At 38.7% G+C, this 18,010-nt stretch overlaps 1 protein-coding gene across 1 annotated transcript; it reads right to left on the bottom strand.

Moving 5' to 3' along the window:
* Positions 1-18: 18 nt before the first annotated feature.
* Positions 19-17,971, bottom strand: LOC149025683 (NAD(P)-binding Rossmann-fold superfamily protein). Its single transcript, XM_089145869.1, has 10 exons — positions 17,615-17,971; positions 11,626-11,758; positions 11,416-11,504; positions 10,486-10,541; positions 10,344-10,399; positions 4,705-4,798; positions 2,875-2,954; positions 2,567-2,609; positions 1,314-1,405; positions 19-722 (listed from the first exon to the last, which is right to left on the bottom strand). Exons 1-10 carry the CDS (start codon positions 17,668-17,670, stop codon positions 552-554), a joined length of 870 nt encoding a protein of 289 aa, XP_089001995.1. The 5' UTR covers positions 17,671-17,971; the 3' UTR covers positions 19-551.
* Positions 17,972-18,010: the final 39 nt, after the last annotated feature.

Raw genomic sequence — 18,010 nt, 5'->3', positions numbered from 1 at the left:
CTAATAATTACCTTTTATGTATTATATAAATCGTATAGAGACGAGCCAAATCTTCTCTTCCATTTATTCTGTTGGGTAAGGCAGAGAGGCATTCACTTATTACTTCACTTATTACAATGAACCCAAATTCAGTAATGAACTGGTAAATACATGATGGCAGACCCATAGGCATTACGCTTAGATATGATGTCTAAATTCTATGGACTACAGGAAAAATCCTACACAATCAAGCCGTAGAAAATGTTTAATGGATGCAAACAACCATGGCCGCTTCAGAGAACCCTCTCCCCATTCTGGCATAATTTCCGACTACCATCAGCAGAGAATGAGTAATACAAACAACCAAGGCAGCAAGAATAGAAAACAACTTGCAAAAATCATATTGCCTCATAGTTCAATCTAGCAAAGAGAGTACGACATTCGTTCCAATGGATTTGTGCTTTTAATGGATTTTCTCTATATACCGAAAGGAGCAAGTTCCACTGCCAATGTTTTTCTTCTCTTTATTCTAGGCAGGAGAAGGTACAGGGCAAAACATCTACGAGATTCATTCACTTGTGACTATAACGTTGTATACCATAAACATCAACAACACCAGGAGGGAATACAGGATCTGTTGCAGCTCTGACTGCAACTTTGGCGACTGCAAGCACACTTACAGGAGGAGTGAATAATGGCCCTACGAGTGGGACTTGAGTGAGTGGTTTTGCATGTTGAAGAACCTGCAAATGTTGAATACAGTGAATATTACATGCTAAAACATGTAGGCATTCAGTTCTGACAAGCTGCAACCAAGATCGTCTTCACCACTAACCTATAAAGTAACTAACAGTTTGTTAAGGCAGGAAATTCCTCCAGCAATCCAGCCCATTATCCCCAATTACTGTGGAACAAATGTTGGGTTCAACACCCTGATTCAGTCCAATAGAAACAACGTTCTCCTGTGTATTTGAAGCATTGTCTGCCACAAGATGATGTTTTAATGCTCGTGATTGGCTACTTCACTAACCTCCTATCGTGCAGGGGTGAGGGGTGTGATAAGAGAAGAGAATGCCAACCCTTGATTTGGCATTTTGACTATTTTCCTACACTGTTTCATAACTGCACCAAGCTTAGGTTAACATCTTAAAGATTCCGATGTTTTAGCAGGAGCCCAGGACAGGTATTTCTCCTCCCCCCCCCCCTCTTTCTTTTCAATTGAAAAAAACAATCAATTGCACAGCCCAACATAATCTCAACGGATTACAAATTTTGGATCACCTACCTTTTTATGATGGTGACAAAACATTGTAAATTATGCAAATAGATCTTACCATCTCCAATGGAGAACCAACGACTCCTAGAGGTAGTTTCATACTCCCAACTTGGCGAGTCCCATGGATAAAACCTGGCTTCAGAATGACACCTGGAGAAGAAAATCCAAATTCTTTCTTAAATATATATCATAAAATCTCCATATGAATGACAAATGGATGAAAGCACATGATATGATGTTTGCACTCAAGGGGTTCTGCTATTTCTAATTTACAGCATGGTAACCTTTGGGTGGAACTGAAACAAAACAATGCTATTGAGGGAGCTAAAAGATAAAACAACAAGCCTTTTCCCAACTAAATGGGGTCGCATACATAGATCCTTGGCTTCCAATCAACTAGATACAAGGCCTAAGTAATGGGTATTTTTTCTCACCACTTCTCTTAAGGTTATCTTACGTCTGATCCCTAACTCTTCTAATTCCTTTGATCCGAATTAAATTGCTTCTCTATACAGGGCACTCAAAAGCCTCCGTTCAACGTGGTTGTGTGGCCTCAATCAACTTTCTCGTAGCTTATCATTTATAGGAGCTAATCCTAGACTAGCTCTAATATGATCATTCCTTACCTTAACCTTCCTAGTTTTGCCACTCCATCTTAGAATCTTCATTTCTGCTACACTGAGTTTATCTATTTGGTGCTTCTTAACAGCTCAACACTCCGCACCATATATCATAGTTGTTTGCCATTAAGAGGTCTGACATTTCACTGAAGCCTCATGCTTCAGTATCATCAACAGAGACTCAACAGTGTCAATGAAGTTGAAGATATTCACAAAGGAATATTTGCCAGTCCCATATTATTTTTGCTTCCTTGTGGATCGTAAATTTTTCTGGGGACGGAGTTATTCAGATAAGCCAAAGCATATCCAATTAGCAATTCCAAAATTAATAGAGAATATTAGTATGGTCCCCAATCTCTAGGTGTGAAACTGAGCAAAGATAATTAGTTTATCCATTACTTAAAGTTAGTAGAATTTCCAAGCACGGAAATTCTAGAAAAAATAGAATCTACCAGAGGGGGAAAAAAGCAGGGGAAGGAGGAACAAGAAACCTCATAACGTCTCAGGAAAATATCCTATGGTATTCAAGATGAGAAATCATCAAGCTTCCAAATTCAGATAAACAAAATGATTATCCTTCTTTAATTAAAAATGAAAGACCTTCTCAAACTAAAAATAAATAATAAATCTTCTCCCAACAACACAATAAGAATAATGAACAATTTAAAGCAAGGTGGATTAGAAAGTTCACCTCCATAAGGAAATCTTGTCAACAACTCCGTTTCAGCAGCTTTCTGCATAATATAAAATTCATAGGAAAAGAAAATCTTTATGAGAATCATATATCATATAAATAAATGAAAATCCTGACACTAGAAATATTAGTGCTCCCATAACTGAATGCTATTGGTTTCTCATTTCTCCTCTCATGAAATTTGTTTTTGAGAGGGACAACAGAACTACCATTAGTCCAAACTCGATACCCTTTAAAGCATCCCTTAAGAGGTAATTTTTTCTAACACTTAAACAAAACTATACAAGGATAACCCATGTATGTACCTTCCCTTCATAATAGCCTCTCAGCAGATAATTCACGACACCAAAGTCAGCAGCAGAAATATAAACAAATCTTTTCACACCTAATGACATGGATGAATAACAAGTAAGTCAGACAATTGGATTTTTTCAATAATCATCTCAAGTACAAAATTAGAGTAAAGCAGAAAACAAGCATCAAAAGAGGTTGACAAGAATTACAAAAAGAGTTCAATAACTGAACTTTCACCTTTACAAATGTTCATTTAAACATTCTCAACATACCAAAAAATAATACCCAGAAGCCCTACCAAAAAATTGCATGAACAACTAAAATAAATGAATAATACAAGATTCCAGACGGCAAAGATGGTCGCAGCAGAATTAAACAATGCTCAATTTCTTGAGAAAACGAACAAAGATAATACCCAACTACCACCAAAAAGAAGCAAAAAGAGGGAGGAGCTTAAAACACATGAAATTATTTATATAGAACATCAAGAAAATTTGAGCACTGCCCAAAGTGGAGCAGCACTTGTCTCAGCGTGTCTCAAGAGATTCATGCAATAATAAAGAGAGAGATGGTTTAGGGAGAGGATTGAATATACTATCTGCTTGCAGTAAGGCACTGATGTGCGGCAAGCCACAAATAGAAGTGCAGGATACAAATGGATAAGGGAGGGGGGCCACTTCCACTGGGGAAGAGAAACAGACATGGATCTGGGCATCCCAGCAGCATGCCCAGACTTTTCCTTTAGTTTTATTCTGCAAGAGGATCCAGTAGTCTTGAGCTCTGAAAATTTCTAGGGCTCTGGCTGCAGACTGAACAAAGCTCTACGATGTATTACATTACACAATCTCTTTGATCCAAAGGCTAATAAAATTCAGCTCATGGCTTTGGAACAGTGAAAATCAAACTAATAGCTGACGTGCATCAAATCCATGCTTTACACCCACGCACATGCTACAACAGCAGTAGAATATAACTATATGAGGTCATGCCATGAAACTTTAAATGCAGTGTATTTTGGCATATGCTTTACATTAACACCATTAACATTGACAAATTAACCAAATAATTTCATAATGCATCTAATGTGTGACATACATATCAACTCAGAGTCCTACAGAAACCATGTTTATCTTGGAAAAGAATATTTCAGAACTCTACTACTAAATTTCATCAAAACCCTAGATTGGCAAAGAAGCAAATGATAAAATCTTAAAGCCCCCTCCCTCAACCCCCGCCTCCCAAAAAAAAAAAAAACCTTTCCCTTTTCTCTTGATGCATTGTAACTCTTCCCCTTCTTATGTGGCCGCATGGAAACCAACAAAATAAGTTTTTAAAAAATGATGCTTAAAAACTGAGGCATGAAGACTGGATATCAGTTCAACAAAGTTTAGCAGGCTTTATTAATTCATGACCCTCAAGTTTCCAGGACATGTATGAAGTATACAGAAGTCAATGACACCCACAGTGTCTTAACCCCCAGGAACAGCCAAACTTAAATGGCTAAAAACATATTGGAGGAACAAATGAAGCCGAGTCAGCAAGTCCCATTAATTTGTGTTTGCCGTGTCCCATCTGGATTGCCCATTCCAAGATGGAAGACGTTAACTTACTTCCCTACTGATATGAAGTTACATTCTGGGGTTGACTCTTTAACATTAATGCCCTGGCATCATTGTGAGCATTAGCACTGCCTTATATTTTTGAGCTGTATTTTCTACTATTCGTTCCTTGTCCCACTACTTCTCCCCTATCCCATTTATTCTGCAATTAAAACCAGAAGAAACTACTCTAGATGCTGATGCTCAAAAATTGATAAAGATCCTGAAATTGGTATGGAATACCTTCTCCTGCAGCAGCCCTTACTGCATTGATGTTTGCTGTTCCATTTATTTTATACATATGTGAATTTGAGCCAAAACCTCCAACGCATGATATCTACAAATTCAAATAAGTTAAAGGAGGCTCACCAAATCCTGCCAAGAATATTTCAAGGGAAAATATTTTTGGATTAAGGAAATAGCACACTGCTTCCAAAGGAAGAAGGTTGAAAAGAAAGTAACCTTACTTAGCAAATATGATAGTCATATGAATGAAGAAGATTCGAAAACAACAACACTAGTTTCTCTTAGTATAATATTTGAGAGAAGCTTCTCTAAGCACATGAAACCCACATATGTGGCACCTCAGTTGACATTCTAACTTTTGTGGAATGCAATCCACTCAAGTGAAAAGTTTCACCAAATTAGAGCTCTACATGTCACGAGACTCTTAGAATTTGATTCAAAAGTCAAATTTTGAAGAAAGAGGTATGACTAAAAATACAAAAGTAAGAGCTGATACATTTAAATGGGGTGATACAGTTGTACTAGCATGGGTGCACTGGAATGACCCACTCGGAGAAACAAGCCAAGATGCAATCGCCCATTCGCCCCCCCCCCCTTTTGGCCAAAAGGAGATGTTAGCTGGCACAGAAACAATCTTTTATTTTATGATGGTGAGTAGATTATGTAGGAGTTGTTAGGTTTTCTCCATAATTAACTTATATTTCCTAGTTGAGTAAGTTTCCATATTGGGTTGGTACTCTTTTATTCATATGCAATATTAGCTATGGTGAGTTAGTTGATAGAGAATGGAATAATATTGGAATCTTGGGATTGCCATGCGTGCACTGGTGTTGCTCTCTTTTCTTCCTCTTTCCTCGAACCAGGTCTGAACCTTCTTCAACCTGTCTTAGTGATCACAAACTTTTCCATTATTATCTTTCTTCCCATCACACATCTGTTATCTCATTAAAATCTTGACCACCACCTTTAATTATTTTATGTGTTTTCAATAACATCAGGTGTCTGTTCTTCTTCTTACCGTCTTTTATTCCTTACTTGCTGCCCTGGGTTCAGTCTTCACTCTAAGGGAAATTAAACCCTTAGCAGTTCAGACCCACACCTCTTCACTGTTGTGAGATCGAACTAGACATTGTTGCTGACTTGCTAGTTCTCCTGTCCACTGTCAAGCTCTGTTGCATATCCTCCTACTAGCCTTCTAGGCACTGTGTGGTAACAATTCTGTTCTCCCCCCCCCCCCCCCCCCCCCCCCAAAAAAAAAAATTCTAGGTCAGGCACAGGTTTTCTGCTTCTTGTGTTTTTTGCAGAATTGGGTCTTGGATTCTATATGGTAACACTTGGGAAAAAAATGTTTCTATAACAACAAAAGAAACAAAAACCCTGAATTATGTTATGTTTTATATTCAAATGACCCTTTCGCCCTTGTGACTCAAGTGTACGTCGTGCCACTGCACTTTAAAAATAAATGCTTTTTTCCATCAAAGACTACGATGAGACTCAAAAGTGTGCTAAACAGCTGTTTGTGCCCAAAAAAAGCAGAAAAACAAACTGGAACACCCGTACACAATCTGGCCTGTTTCTGTTCCACAATTTTTTTTTTTTTAACATTACCATATAGAGCCCTGATATCTAGCTATTGTTTCTGGTAGGTAACAAATGGATTCAATAGAACCTTGGTTGATGATTCCTCTTCTGCAATTTCAAGCACTACAAAGGATATTGGAGCAAACTATCATTCCTACATTTTGCTGGACTTTCACTATCTGTTCTCGGTAGAGAGTTCCAAGATAACTTCCCCTCAAGTTGTGACTCTAAACCCCCTTTTTCCTTAAATTCTTAAAATACACCCTCTTTGTTTCCTTATAGATTCTGTATTTTAATTGTGTCTGAATTTATCAATTAAAGAGTTTACAGCCTATTCATGTGAACAGAGCCGTGAATGGTATTCACAGCCCCACGGGCACTGTTCATGTGAAATTTTGTTATTTACAAAGTATTTCCTTTTATGAGCTTAATAGGGTTGTGTCTGATTATGTATTGAATGAAGTGGGAATCTCAATGACCCCTGAGGACTTGTACATATCAGAGAATATATAGGGTTCGTGTCTGCATAGATGAGAAGAGAAGAATAGACCAAGTCATATCAACCTTAACAACCTGGCCAAGATTACCTCCAAGAAGGCTGTAAGGAACATCCCCAACATCAAGAAACCCCAAACAGAATTTGTGCACCCTATGAAAAGGGTAAGCTGACTAGGACATCATTTGAGGAAAAGGGTACAATACTAGCAAATCCCTAGAACTCATGCACACTGACTTGTGTAGACATAAGAGGTCTCAAAGCATCAGTGGCATAGTTGTCAAGGTGTCGCTTAAGCGTCAGGGCGGTCTCAGCCATGTCAAAGTGACTGTCGCTTTTTTTGAAATCAATAAAGCGGTGCTTTGGTCGCCCAGCCACTGCTTTATTTGTATTATTATTATTATTCTGTTTTCTTCTTTGAGATTCTGAAATAATACTTCTATGGTAAACCCAATATCAGTATATCACATCTTTGGTTACCAACATTAAACCCAATATCACATGTCTGTGATTTTGAAATAGCATTTCTTCTCTAAGATTCTGATATTGGGTTATTTTAATATCACATCTCTGTGATTCTGAAATGACATTTCTTCTCTATGATTCTGATATTGGATTTTTTTTTTTTAATGTTACTTTTTTTGGTTATCAACTAGAAGGAAATGCATAATGCCTAAGTTATTTATTCAGCTGGTGTCTGAGTTACTTTTTGTCTCCTAGTAGGGTTGTTTAGTAGTTTTGATATTTTGGTTGTTTTACTTTGAAGTTTGATTTGTGACTTTGATGTTGTTATATTTGACGTTAATCACTATGTTACATTTTCCAATCTTATATACTGATTATATGAATGAGCTTTTCATTAAGTCTGCAAAACCTTTCATACTTAATATGCTAGGAATTTTATGTAACTTTTGATATTTGGATCAAATATCAAAAAAATTAACACTAGAACGCTTTGACTGCGTAGTCATCGCTTTATTTGCACTTTGTTGGTTTAGTGCCTTGGAAGCCCTCCATCTCCTTGGTTGCTTTGTTGCTTTGACAATCTTGATCATGCATCAATGACTATTCAAGAATGAGATTGGTGATGTTCATGAAGCACAAAGAAGCTGGCCTGGAACCATTCCAGGGGAAGGAGTACTATAGTATCAAACCTCTAGAACTTGTGCACATCTGATTTGTGTGGCCACATGAGGACTCAGAGCATGAGTGATGAAAGATACTTCATGTTGAGCATTGGTGAGTATTCAAGAATGATATGGGTGATGCTCACAAAGCATAAGTCAGATACACTTGATAATTTTAAGGTGTTTAAGAATTGAGCAGAGAACTAGAAAAGGAGGAAGCTTGAGAGCTTGAGATTGGAGGAGAATACATCTGGAGAGACTTCATAGAGTAAAAGAAAAAGAAAGAATAAAATATTATGTGTTGACCAGGACCAAAGAACTACGTGGCAGATAGATTCTAGAAGGAGGGTCACTTATATTTAAAACATGTGCATGTTGAGTTGGAAGCTAAATGATGCAAGGGAAGAAGGGGAAACGGGGAAAGGTGGAAGCAGGAGGCTGGAGAAGAAAAACAGAAAATGGTGCGAAGTTGTATGTTGGAGTATTCTCTCCAACAACACACCTATATTACTTCATTAATAGTAAGTAGGTAATAGGTGAAAAAGAGAAATTGCAATGTGAGGCAAATATCAACAAACTAGTTCCTGAATACCCTTACTACATAAGCCCTAGTATATTAAGACTCACAATAACCAAACTCATTACAAGCTCTGGTTTGAAAAGAAAATTATTGCAAATTAACAATGATCCACACTATAAAATTTAGAGAGTAACTAAAACCTGATTCTTACCAAAAAAAAAACTAAAACCTGATTAAGACATAAAACTTATATTTATATATCAGAAAACCAATTTGATTTTATGCCAGAAGGATCAATCACAAAAATTATTTATTTGCTTAGGAGACTAACAAAAAGATTTAGCAAATGAAACAAGAGTCTTCATACAGTATCTAATGACTTACAAAAAGGATATCATGAGTTCCTACTAAGCTGACAAGTGTTAGATGAGAAAGATGGTTCTGAGTAAATATGCAGTTCCAGATAAAGATACATATGCTAGTGCAGTGACTACTATAATCATGGTGGAAGGACATAGTATACTCAATTACATTTGGATTTCATTTAGGATCAGCTCTAAGCAAATATCTGTTTGTGTTTGTCATAAATGAGCTGCCTAGAGACATTCATGATCAGATCCCATGGTGTACGGTTTTTGCAGATGATATTGTTATGGTAGATGAAACAAGGCAAGGATAAATACAAGGTGAAATTATGGAGACTACCCTTAAAGATTTAATTTTAAGTAGAACAAAATACAAAGTAATAATCCAGTAATAATCCAGTAACAATAGGACTGAAGCAGTGTAGTGAAAATTTGATGACAGAGGCATACCACAAAATAAAAATTTAGGCACCTAGGTTCAATCATAAACCCAAAACCAGGAAAAAGAAAAAAGAAATAAAGAAGAAGAAGAAAAAGGTACATCCTAGTGCATTACTGCAGGTTCTAGCACAGGTAGCCTTACCCCGCTTCGCAGGGAGGCTGTTTTCATGTTTTGGACCTACAACCTCATGATTGCACTACCATAACTTAACTGCCACACCAAGGCTCGCCCACTAGGTTCAGTCATAACTCATAACTAGGAATAGGAAAATTAGAAGAAGTTGCAAAAAGAATTAGAGTTGGGTGGATAAAGTGGGAGAGGTTGGACCAGTTTGTGGGATCAACTTATTCCTTTGAAAACTCAAAGGAAAATTTTAAGGACAGTCATACAGCTGAAAATGATTTATAGAGTTTATTGTGGGGCCATGAAGAAACAATATGAACAGACAAAGTGTAGCTGAAATGAGGATGTTGGGACAACTGAATGGTCAAACCAGAAAAATGAACAAATTAGACCTAATCTAGCAGTATCCTTGAAGCATGAAAAATTGCCGAAAGTCATTTGAAGTGGCATGGACATGTTCAATGAAGGCTTTTGAGTACATCAATATGGAAGTGGCGATTTAATTCAGATAAAAGGAGCAAGAAGAGTCAAGAGTAGGCCTAAGTGAGTGATGAAAGACATGCATAGCTTAGGACAAGTAATAAGTATGGCTCTAAATAAGGTTGAATAGAAAAAAAGGATCCATATGAATCTTTTATTACTTGGGTGGGCCCTATAGCGAACCCAAACAGAATCTTTTGAACCCAAGATTGCAGCATTCATGAATAAGTTAAGAAAATCCTCTACAACATGAAATAGCAAATTAGGTGACATCCAATAACATCTCATTCTTCCTGAAAAGATACAACCCTCCCCCCCCCCCCCAAAAAAAAAAAAAAAAAAAAAAATCATATTTGCAATTAAGATCATGTGAATCTGCTTGTCTATTAGAATCCTAGCAAAAGAATTTTATTTTTTTCCTTTTTTTTTGGTTGGAGAGGGGAGGGTTCTAACTGATCATAGTTCAATGGGAGTTTCATTAAGATAGCTAGGGAATACAAACCACTGCAGTCACTCCATTCAGAGCATCCTTCAATGAATCAGGTGAAAGAAGATTTCCTGAGGAAGAAGAGTGCAATTGCATTCGTCATAATGTCAACAGTTGCATTAATTAAGAGAGCAAAGAACAAAGATTAACAGTTAACCTTGACGCCAGTCCACATTATTGGCCCAGGAATCCTGGATAGATGACCTTCCAGACCTGAAGAAAAACAAGACTTGGTGATGACTCCCAAACAGTAAAAGAAATAGGGAGACCGCATAATTTTCAATCAAGGGAGAATCTATGCCAGGAAGCCTCAGCAACAACTGTTCTGATTACCATGTCAATCAAGCACCATACCAAAGATGGCCAACAATCAAATCATGACAAAATATAAAATTCCTCTACGAGGGAATGAACTGAATAAGATTCTGAGGAAACTAGAAAAGGTAAAATTCCTTCTGTGAGGAATGAATAGGATAACATGCTGATTATTTTTTCCTTTTCACAGGTCCTAAGAAGTTTTGCATTGTTTAGAAAGAAACAGTACAAGGGCTAAAGGACATTAAACAAGAATCAAGAATAACAACATAAATATAGTAGAGGACTGAGACAACTTATAAAATGAAATGGAAGATGGTGACTATATAAAACCAATAGAATTATGGATTGCCTACAATTTCTTCATTGATTCATTTTTAGTTTGTTGCAATGAGGAGGAGGATGACATGGGAATGGAATCTTGGTTATATTTCCATCATTGAGTCAATAATGAGCAACTAGGGATATCAAAGAGTTTGGAATAGGAGCGAGTTAGAATGAAAGCCACTGTGAGAAAAGCTAAGATATGGAATTTTAAGGCTAATTTTCAAATATATACACAATACGCAGAAGTCACAGCACAATAAAAATTGAAAACAAGATCAACAATCACTTGCAATTCCGATGCTAGAGTATATGCCTAAATATATCTGAAAATCAACAACATAACAATAAGTTTTGACTTTTTTAGAACCAAACCCAGTGGGAAAAAGAGCATAGGTTAGAGGTTTCAGCCTCCAAACTAATTTTGACTAATAAAGGAATGTAATACCTGCTCAGGCTGGAAACAGATAAACCACGATTAAGTGCTTCTTTGCAAACATGTGACCCGACAAATCCATTGCCACCCAAGACAAGTAACTGGATCAAATGCGAGTAGAATTCAATATATGGAACAACAAATGCTGAGAAGCATGCATCCTCATAGGTACAGGGTAAATAAACAATTGGATGCTTAGGATGGTCCAGGCCATAAAATAACCTTCTCTGATGGAGGTGGTGGCACATTTACTGTCTCCGCTTCCTCAATTTTGACTCCATCAACTTTGAAGGGTTCATCAACTTTGGTAGAATCTGTTGTCAGTAATCTTCCCTGTCTGGATGCAGCCATTTCACTGTTCCAGCAGCAACAAGAAAACCAGTCTTTATAAAAGTGTGCATTACCGAATCAAGTACATATAAATGCTCATACACCCAGTTACGTTGGCTTAATTCAAAGACATCCCACCATACTGTAAAAATATATCACAGGCATCCCCTAACTTTATGCTCCATTAAACATTTGTGCAGTCAAGTCATCATCTAAAAACTGTTAAGTCAAAAACTACACTTCAGTATAGTCTGACATTATTTCCACGCCCTTATGTCTAAATCCCCCAATAACCCCCTTTTAAGGGGGGAAAAGATACAATTTATTCTTTATCATTTCAGCTTCTTCATGAACACAATGTGCCTCCCCCTTTAACTCCTCCCTCCTTTAACCCTCTCTTCCTTTCCTACAACTGCACCCCTACCCTTTCTTCCTATTAGATCCTGTACATCAAAGCAAGTCTACCACATACATTCACCGACTCTTTTTCCTTTTAAGCTACTGGTTCTCTGCTGTATCAATCTAGATCTCTTTCCTCTTCTTTCAATAATCTAACAAAAGAAGAAACAGATGAGCAAATGATGTAACCAGCCCCTACACCCCAAACGAGTCAAAAGAGGGCCCAAGCCCATGTGGAAGTAGGAGCCAAACCAGGGGGCGGAACCAGACCAGGGGCAAATTGGTCATTTTTCCACGCCTTGGTTCGAATCTTATTTAGTTGGGTCAAGTCCAGCTAAAATTCTTTTCTTTTTATTTATTTGGAGTCCTAGTCAAGTCAATTGTTTGTTTCTTAGTTGTAAAGTTGTTAGTTGGTTAGGATAGGGTTCCTTATCTTAAAGTTGGTTTTGAGTTAGTTTTATTCTGAAATTAGTAGTTGAGTCCTATTTTAGTAAGTAGATGTTAAGGGTCAAGTTTAGGATCCTTATTAGTGAGGAAGCCCTTCTTGTGACCATCCCCCAGACAGCCCCAAAAGAGTCAAAAGAGGGCCCAAGCCCATGCAGAAGTAGGAGCCAAACCAGACAAGGGGCACATTGGTCATTTTCCACCACCTAGATCTAGTCTTATTTTGTTGGGTCAAGTCCAGCTAAAATTCTGGAGTGTAATTATGTTCTTTTTATTTTATTTGGAGTCCTAGTTTGGTAAGTAAGTCAGTTGTTAGTTTGTTACTTGTCGGGTAAGTCAGTTGTTTGTTTGTTAGTTGTTGGGTTGTTAGTTGGTTAGGATAGGGTTCCTTATCTTAAGGGATTTTATCTTAAAGTTGGTTTTGAGTTAGTTTTATTCTGAGATTAGTAGTTGAGTCCTATTTTAGTTAGTATTTGTTAAGGGTCAAGTTTAGGATCCCTATTAGTGAAGGAGCCCTTCTTAAAGTCAATTTGGGCTTTAAAGCCTATAATGGCTCTCTTTGCTAGCTACTTTACTTCCCATGTTGGCATTCTCCAAGGCTGCCCCCTCTCCCCTTACCTCTTCTCCTTGGCCTTGGAAGTCTTGTCCCGCATTCTCCAATCCAACACTGACCAACTTCTTATCTACCCTATCCTAAGTGCAAGTCTCTCAAGCTCACCCACCTGGCCTTTGCTGATGATCTCACGATTTTCTCCAAGGTAACCATTCCTCCATCTCCTCTATTCTCTCTAGCCTCTCCCTCTTTCAGTCCCTTTCTAGCCTTCAAGTCAACCTTGACAAGTCTACCCTCTTCCTCTTGGGTGTCTCTAAAGTTGAAAGCTCCACTCTTTTGCAGCTCACTGGGTTTAAGCATGGTTCATTTCCTGTGACCTATCTTGGCCTCCCTCTAATCCCTAACCGTCTCACTAACCACCATTGAACCCCGATGCTCGATCATATTTGAAAAAAAACTCCAACTTTGGAAAGGCAAGTTTCTATCCTTTGCAAGTAGGGTGTTGCTTATTTGATCGGTCCTCCAATCCTCTTATCTCTATTGGTGTGGAATATTCTCCATTCCCAAGTCTACCATTCTTGCCATGGAATCCCTCTTATGTGCTTTCTTCTGGAAGGGCCAGGAATCCTCCCGCTTCCTCCATCCAATCAGTTGGGTGAACACTTGTCGGCCAAAATCTGAAGGGGGGTTAGGCATTCGTCATATTCAAGATGTTAATATAGCTTGTCTTCTCAAGCTTGTCAGGAAAATTGTTTCCAAGCACAATTCAATTTGGGTCAATTGGGTCTATTCCTATCTTCTTCAAGTCTGACTCCTTTTAAACTGTTGTCATCCCCCTAACCCTTCTTGGGTTTGGAGGAAGCTTCTCCAACTAAGGCCCCTTGCTCTCTTTGCCATCTCCATCCAAATATCCAATGGCTCCTCCACTTCATTATGGCTTGATCTGTGGCATCTAATGGGTATCCTTTACACTATCCTTGGCCCCCGCATTGTCTATGAGACCCCACATCCCCAAAGCTACCACTCTCTCCCAATTTATCTCTGATGGATTCTGGTCCCCTCTCCCCCACCCCAGTCTCACACAGATTTGGGAATCCCTCCCCCCTTGGTTTGAGTCCCCTCATGACCTCACCGTTTGGCAACCCTCCCACTCTAAAACTTTCTCCACCTCTTCTGCTTAGAGCTTGATCTGCCCCCCTACCCTTTGGTTCCATGGCCTCCTTTGGAATGGTTTAAAGGTCACATCCCCTGCCACTCTCTCACCCTATGGAAAGCCCTCAACCTTGCCCTCCCCACTTAATCTTTCCTCATCCGCCGCCATAGTCCAGTTAGCCCAAACTGCACCCTTTGTTGGAATGGTTCAGAGGACCTCGACCACCTCTTCTTCAACTGCCCTGTTTCCCATTCTCTTTGGGATAAAGCCCTTGTTTCCATTTGGCCCCATTCAAAATGTTCTTTTGGGTTTGCTCGAGATTGGTCTTGGATCTTGAGAAATTTTGCAGGCTCCTCCATATGTGATTGGATTGGTAAGCTAGTTTTTAGTGCCACTATCCACAACTTTTGGTGGGAACGTAATCTTAGACGATGGACATCCAAATCCCGCTCTTTGGATATGATTTGGAAATCCATTTGTTTTGATGTTTCTGCAAGAATTTCCTTTAATCCCCAAACCCAGTTGCTGACACCCCAAGGAACAAGCTCATTGTTGTATCTTGGGGTCTTAATTCTCCTATTCAGCCCCTTGCCTGACGGCTGATTTCCCTTGTATTTGTTTGTTTTGTTTTATATATTTATTTATTCATTAAAAAAAAAAAAAAAAAAAAAAAGAAGCCTAGTCATTTGATGTAGCAGTTAGTGTTGATTATTGAATAAAGACTGCATTGAGTATTGGCTAGCGAAAGTCGTGGGAGCCCTTGGGTGACCTGCAGCTGGTCTTTGTGCTCTTGTTTCCTCAGTTCAAGATCATCAACTTCTTCTTCAATCATTCAACTTCAATTCCAGCAGTTGAGAGTTACAAAGTAAGTACAGAAATCCCTTAACCCCTCCCCATCTCCCTCAGCCATTACAAACACCCTCCCAGCCCAAAGCCTAACCACCGTAACCCTCCCCCTTCTCTTCTTCTTCTCTGTGTCACAGCATATCCCCTTCCTATTTTACCTTAATTCCCAGACCCTTTAGACCCCATTAAACCCTCCCTAGAGTCGCCCTAAGTTATAGAACCCAATCCCTGGTTATTTGCCCCAACAATCTTATTTTACCTAACCCAGATTTTTGTGCAAGTCATCTTCTTCATAAGGTTTATGCAGAATTTTTCAAAACTCTCAACTAAACAATTTCTGACCTAAATCCCCAATTACAGCCATCATTTGAGCCTTAGAACTATCCCAAACCCTTTGGTTCAGCCATTCCCCTTTGTTGGACTTTCCTGGGCTAACCCTAAGTCTAGGTAGTTGACCTAATTGCCCCCTAACCCTAGACCCAGGTTACATTAGCAAATCATGTAATCAAGCAAATCTGCAAATCATGTAATCAAACATCAAAGCAAACCCACATCTGTCTCTTTTTTCTTTGAGTCCTGCTTCAAAGATCCAAATCAATCTCCATAGATCTTGTTCTACACGAGACCAACTTCCAATTTTTCTGAACATCCCGAATTCCAAGCAATCAAAGCCGAAATCATGGATAACAGAAGATGGAAACACAGAACAAGAGAATTTATGCATGAAGAAGAAGACCAATTCCTTTTCGATAATGTTCTAGTACCAAGTCTGAGGACAACAAGGAAGAGTTTAATTGAAGAAAGGAATTTTTGTAAGGCCAAGGGGCAGAAGATGCTTTGTTCTGAAATCTTTGGTATATATTTGGCCTTCATCAGGTTGAGAAGATTGTCTGTGGTCTATTTGTATTCTTATTAATCCCCGTAAAGTTCAATAAAAGATAAGTAAATTTTATGCTGATGAATCTAAGTTTTCATCTTCCCTCATCTTCCTTGAGTTCTTCGTAGCATCCTCATTTTTCTCAGTCTTTTTACGGTCAAGTTTCAAATTGTCAGATCTGTAAAGGTGGAAGAGAGAGTGCGGGTGTGGGAATTTGATTTGGGGTTGAGGGGGGTGGATAGACCTGAGAAAAGAAGAGGGTGGGCCCAGTGATTTGCACCATGTGATATTCTACTAGGGAATTTCCGACAGGAACTATTACTGTGGCAGTTGATGCTATATGATCAGTCCATTCTAATAGCAAGGTGGCTCAGCAAGACTACACGGTGTGATTGTACTAGCAAGGTGCTTGACACAAGAGACAGACTTGGCAGCTGGTACTCCATTCCCACAAGCTGCAGCAGCAATAGCAGGCATGGAGAAAGCAATAGCTCCACTTGCAGGTCTCCAATGTGACTGGAGGTAATGATGGCTGCTGCAGATGCAGAGCAGGTAGTGGTTGCCACAGGTGCAGGTACAGCTTGGTGGCAGAAATCACCAGAGTTGAGGTGGTGGGAGTTGCAGTCTCAGGCGGTCAATGGAGATGAAGCTCTGTAGTTGCATGTGCCTAGTGATTAGAAGAAGGAGAAGAGGCAAAAAGAAGGATTAAACATGAATTGGGAAAAGGGAGATGAAAAATGTAAGGTAATAAAAGGAAGAAAAATGGTCTTTTCAAGTTGAGAGTTAACAGTCCTACAGGTTGATGCATTTACAATCTCATGGGGTATCTCTGTATTAGACCAATGAACTGAGATGTCTGACCATTTAACCCAAACTACAATCTACGACATTGAAATGAGAGTGACACAACTGCAGTCAAGATGATAAGATCCATCCACCATTTTTATTGGGGGGGGGGGGGGGACAAAGAAATTGCAATGCCAGTGATGTAATTCATTAATGAAAACAAAATACACAATAATAGTTTTAATATCTGAACTAAACAAGCTATTGAACAAAAGAATTGAGCCTTATTGCTTATGGTTTTAATGTCCAAGAAATGGGAACCAATAACTTGATCAACCATCACTTATAAGTAATGAGTTCTAAGGATACTAATCCAGTGGAAGGTTGCAATGTTGCATTATATCCCTGTTCAGGTGCTACCAAAGGGAAGGTAAAAAAAGACTCAACTTATGACAATGGAAATCTTCAAGAAGTTTTTGGGACAGGGTACCTCATGAGCAAGTAGTACAAAACATTAGATATTGTAACAATATCAGTATCTCGAAATAATAGAAGAACGAGACCATTTCCCTGATCCACCCATCTTATCTGCCACAGAGCAAACTAGGAAGAAACCATGATACAAACTTAACTAGCAGAACATTTCCGAGAAATTACTAGTACAAAACAAACAAAAGTAGTTAAGCAAAATTGAAATTTCAAGGAAACCTAGATTATTAATTGACCATGTCACACCCAAAAAGACGTGCAATGAGGCTTGAATTAATAATGGGTGAGCAATATCCCAATGAAATCTTAAAACGGCCTTACGAAATAAACTTACTAGAGCCTTGGAAGTGACGACCGCGAATGGAGCAAGCGTGATACGATCGTCGTCATCGCTCTGTTTCACTCTCTCTCCTTTTTTCTTATTACGTTCCTGAGTCCCTTGAGCAACTTCGAGAATTGAAATTGAAACACCAAATAAATGGAAAATAAGCAGACGCCCTTGAGTGCCGAAAAGGAAAAGCTTAGAAAGAAGTCTTCGGTTCTCTTCCTCACCGTGAGGTTTTCATGATTCCCGCAACGGTTAGCATTTACCGCCCATATAGAGAGAAGGACACGTGTCACGCAAAGAAGGGAACAGAGGCCCTCCAACGTTTTTCTTTTCAGTAATTTTGATTGATGAGACGTCTCCAGAGTCAAGCATATGTGGCTCATAAGAAGACCATAAGAAGCT

Source organism: Hakea prostrata, chromosome 2 (assembly GCF_041222555.1).
Source record: "Hakea prostrata isolate BN-2017 chromosome 2, UWA_Hpros_2, whole genome shotgun sequence".
Lineage (NCBI taxonomy): Eukaryota > Viridiplantae > Streptophyta > Magnoliopsida > Proteales > Proteaceae > Hakea > Hakea prostrata.
The sequence above is the reverse complement of the archived record's forward strand: the minus strand, read 5'-3'. Positions and strand labels throughout refer to the sequence as shown.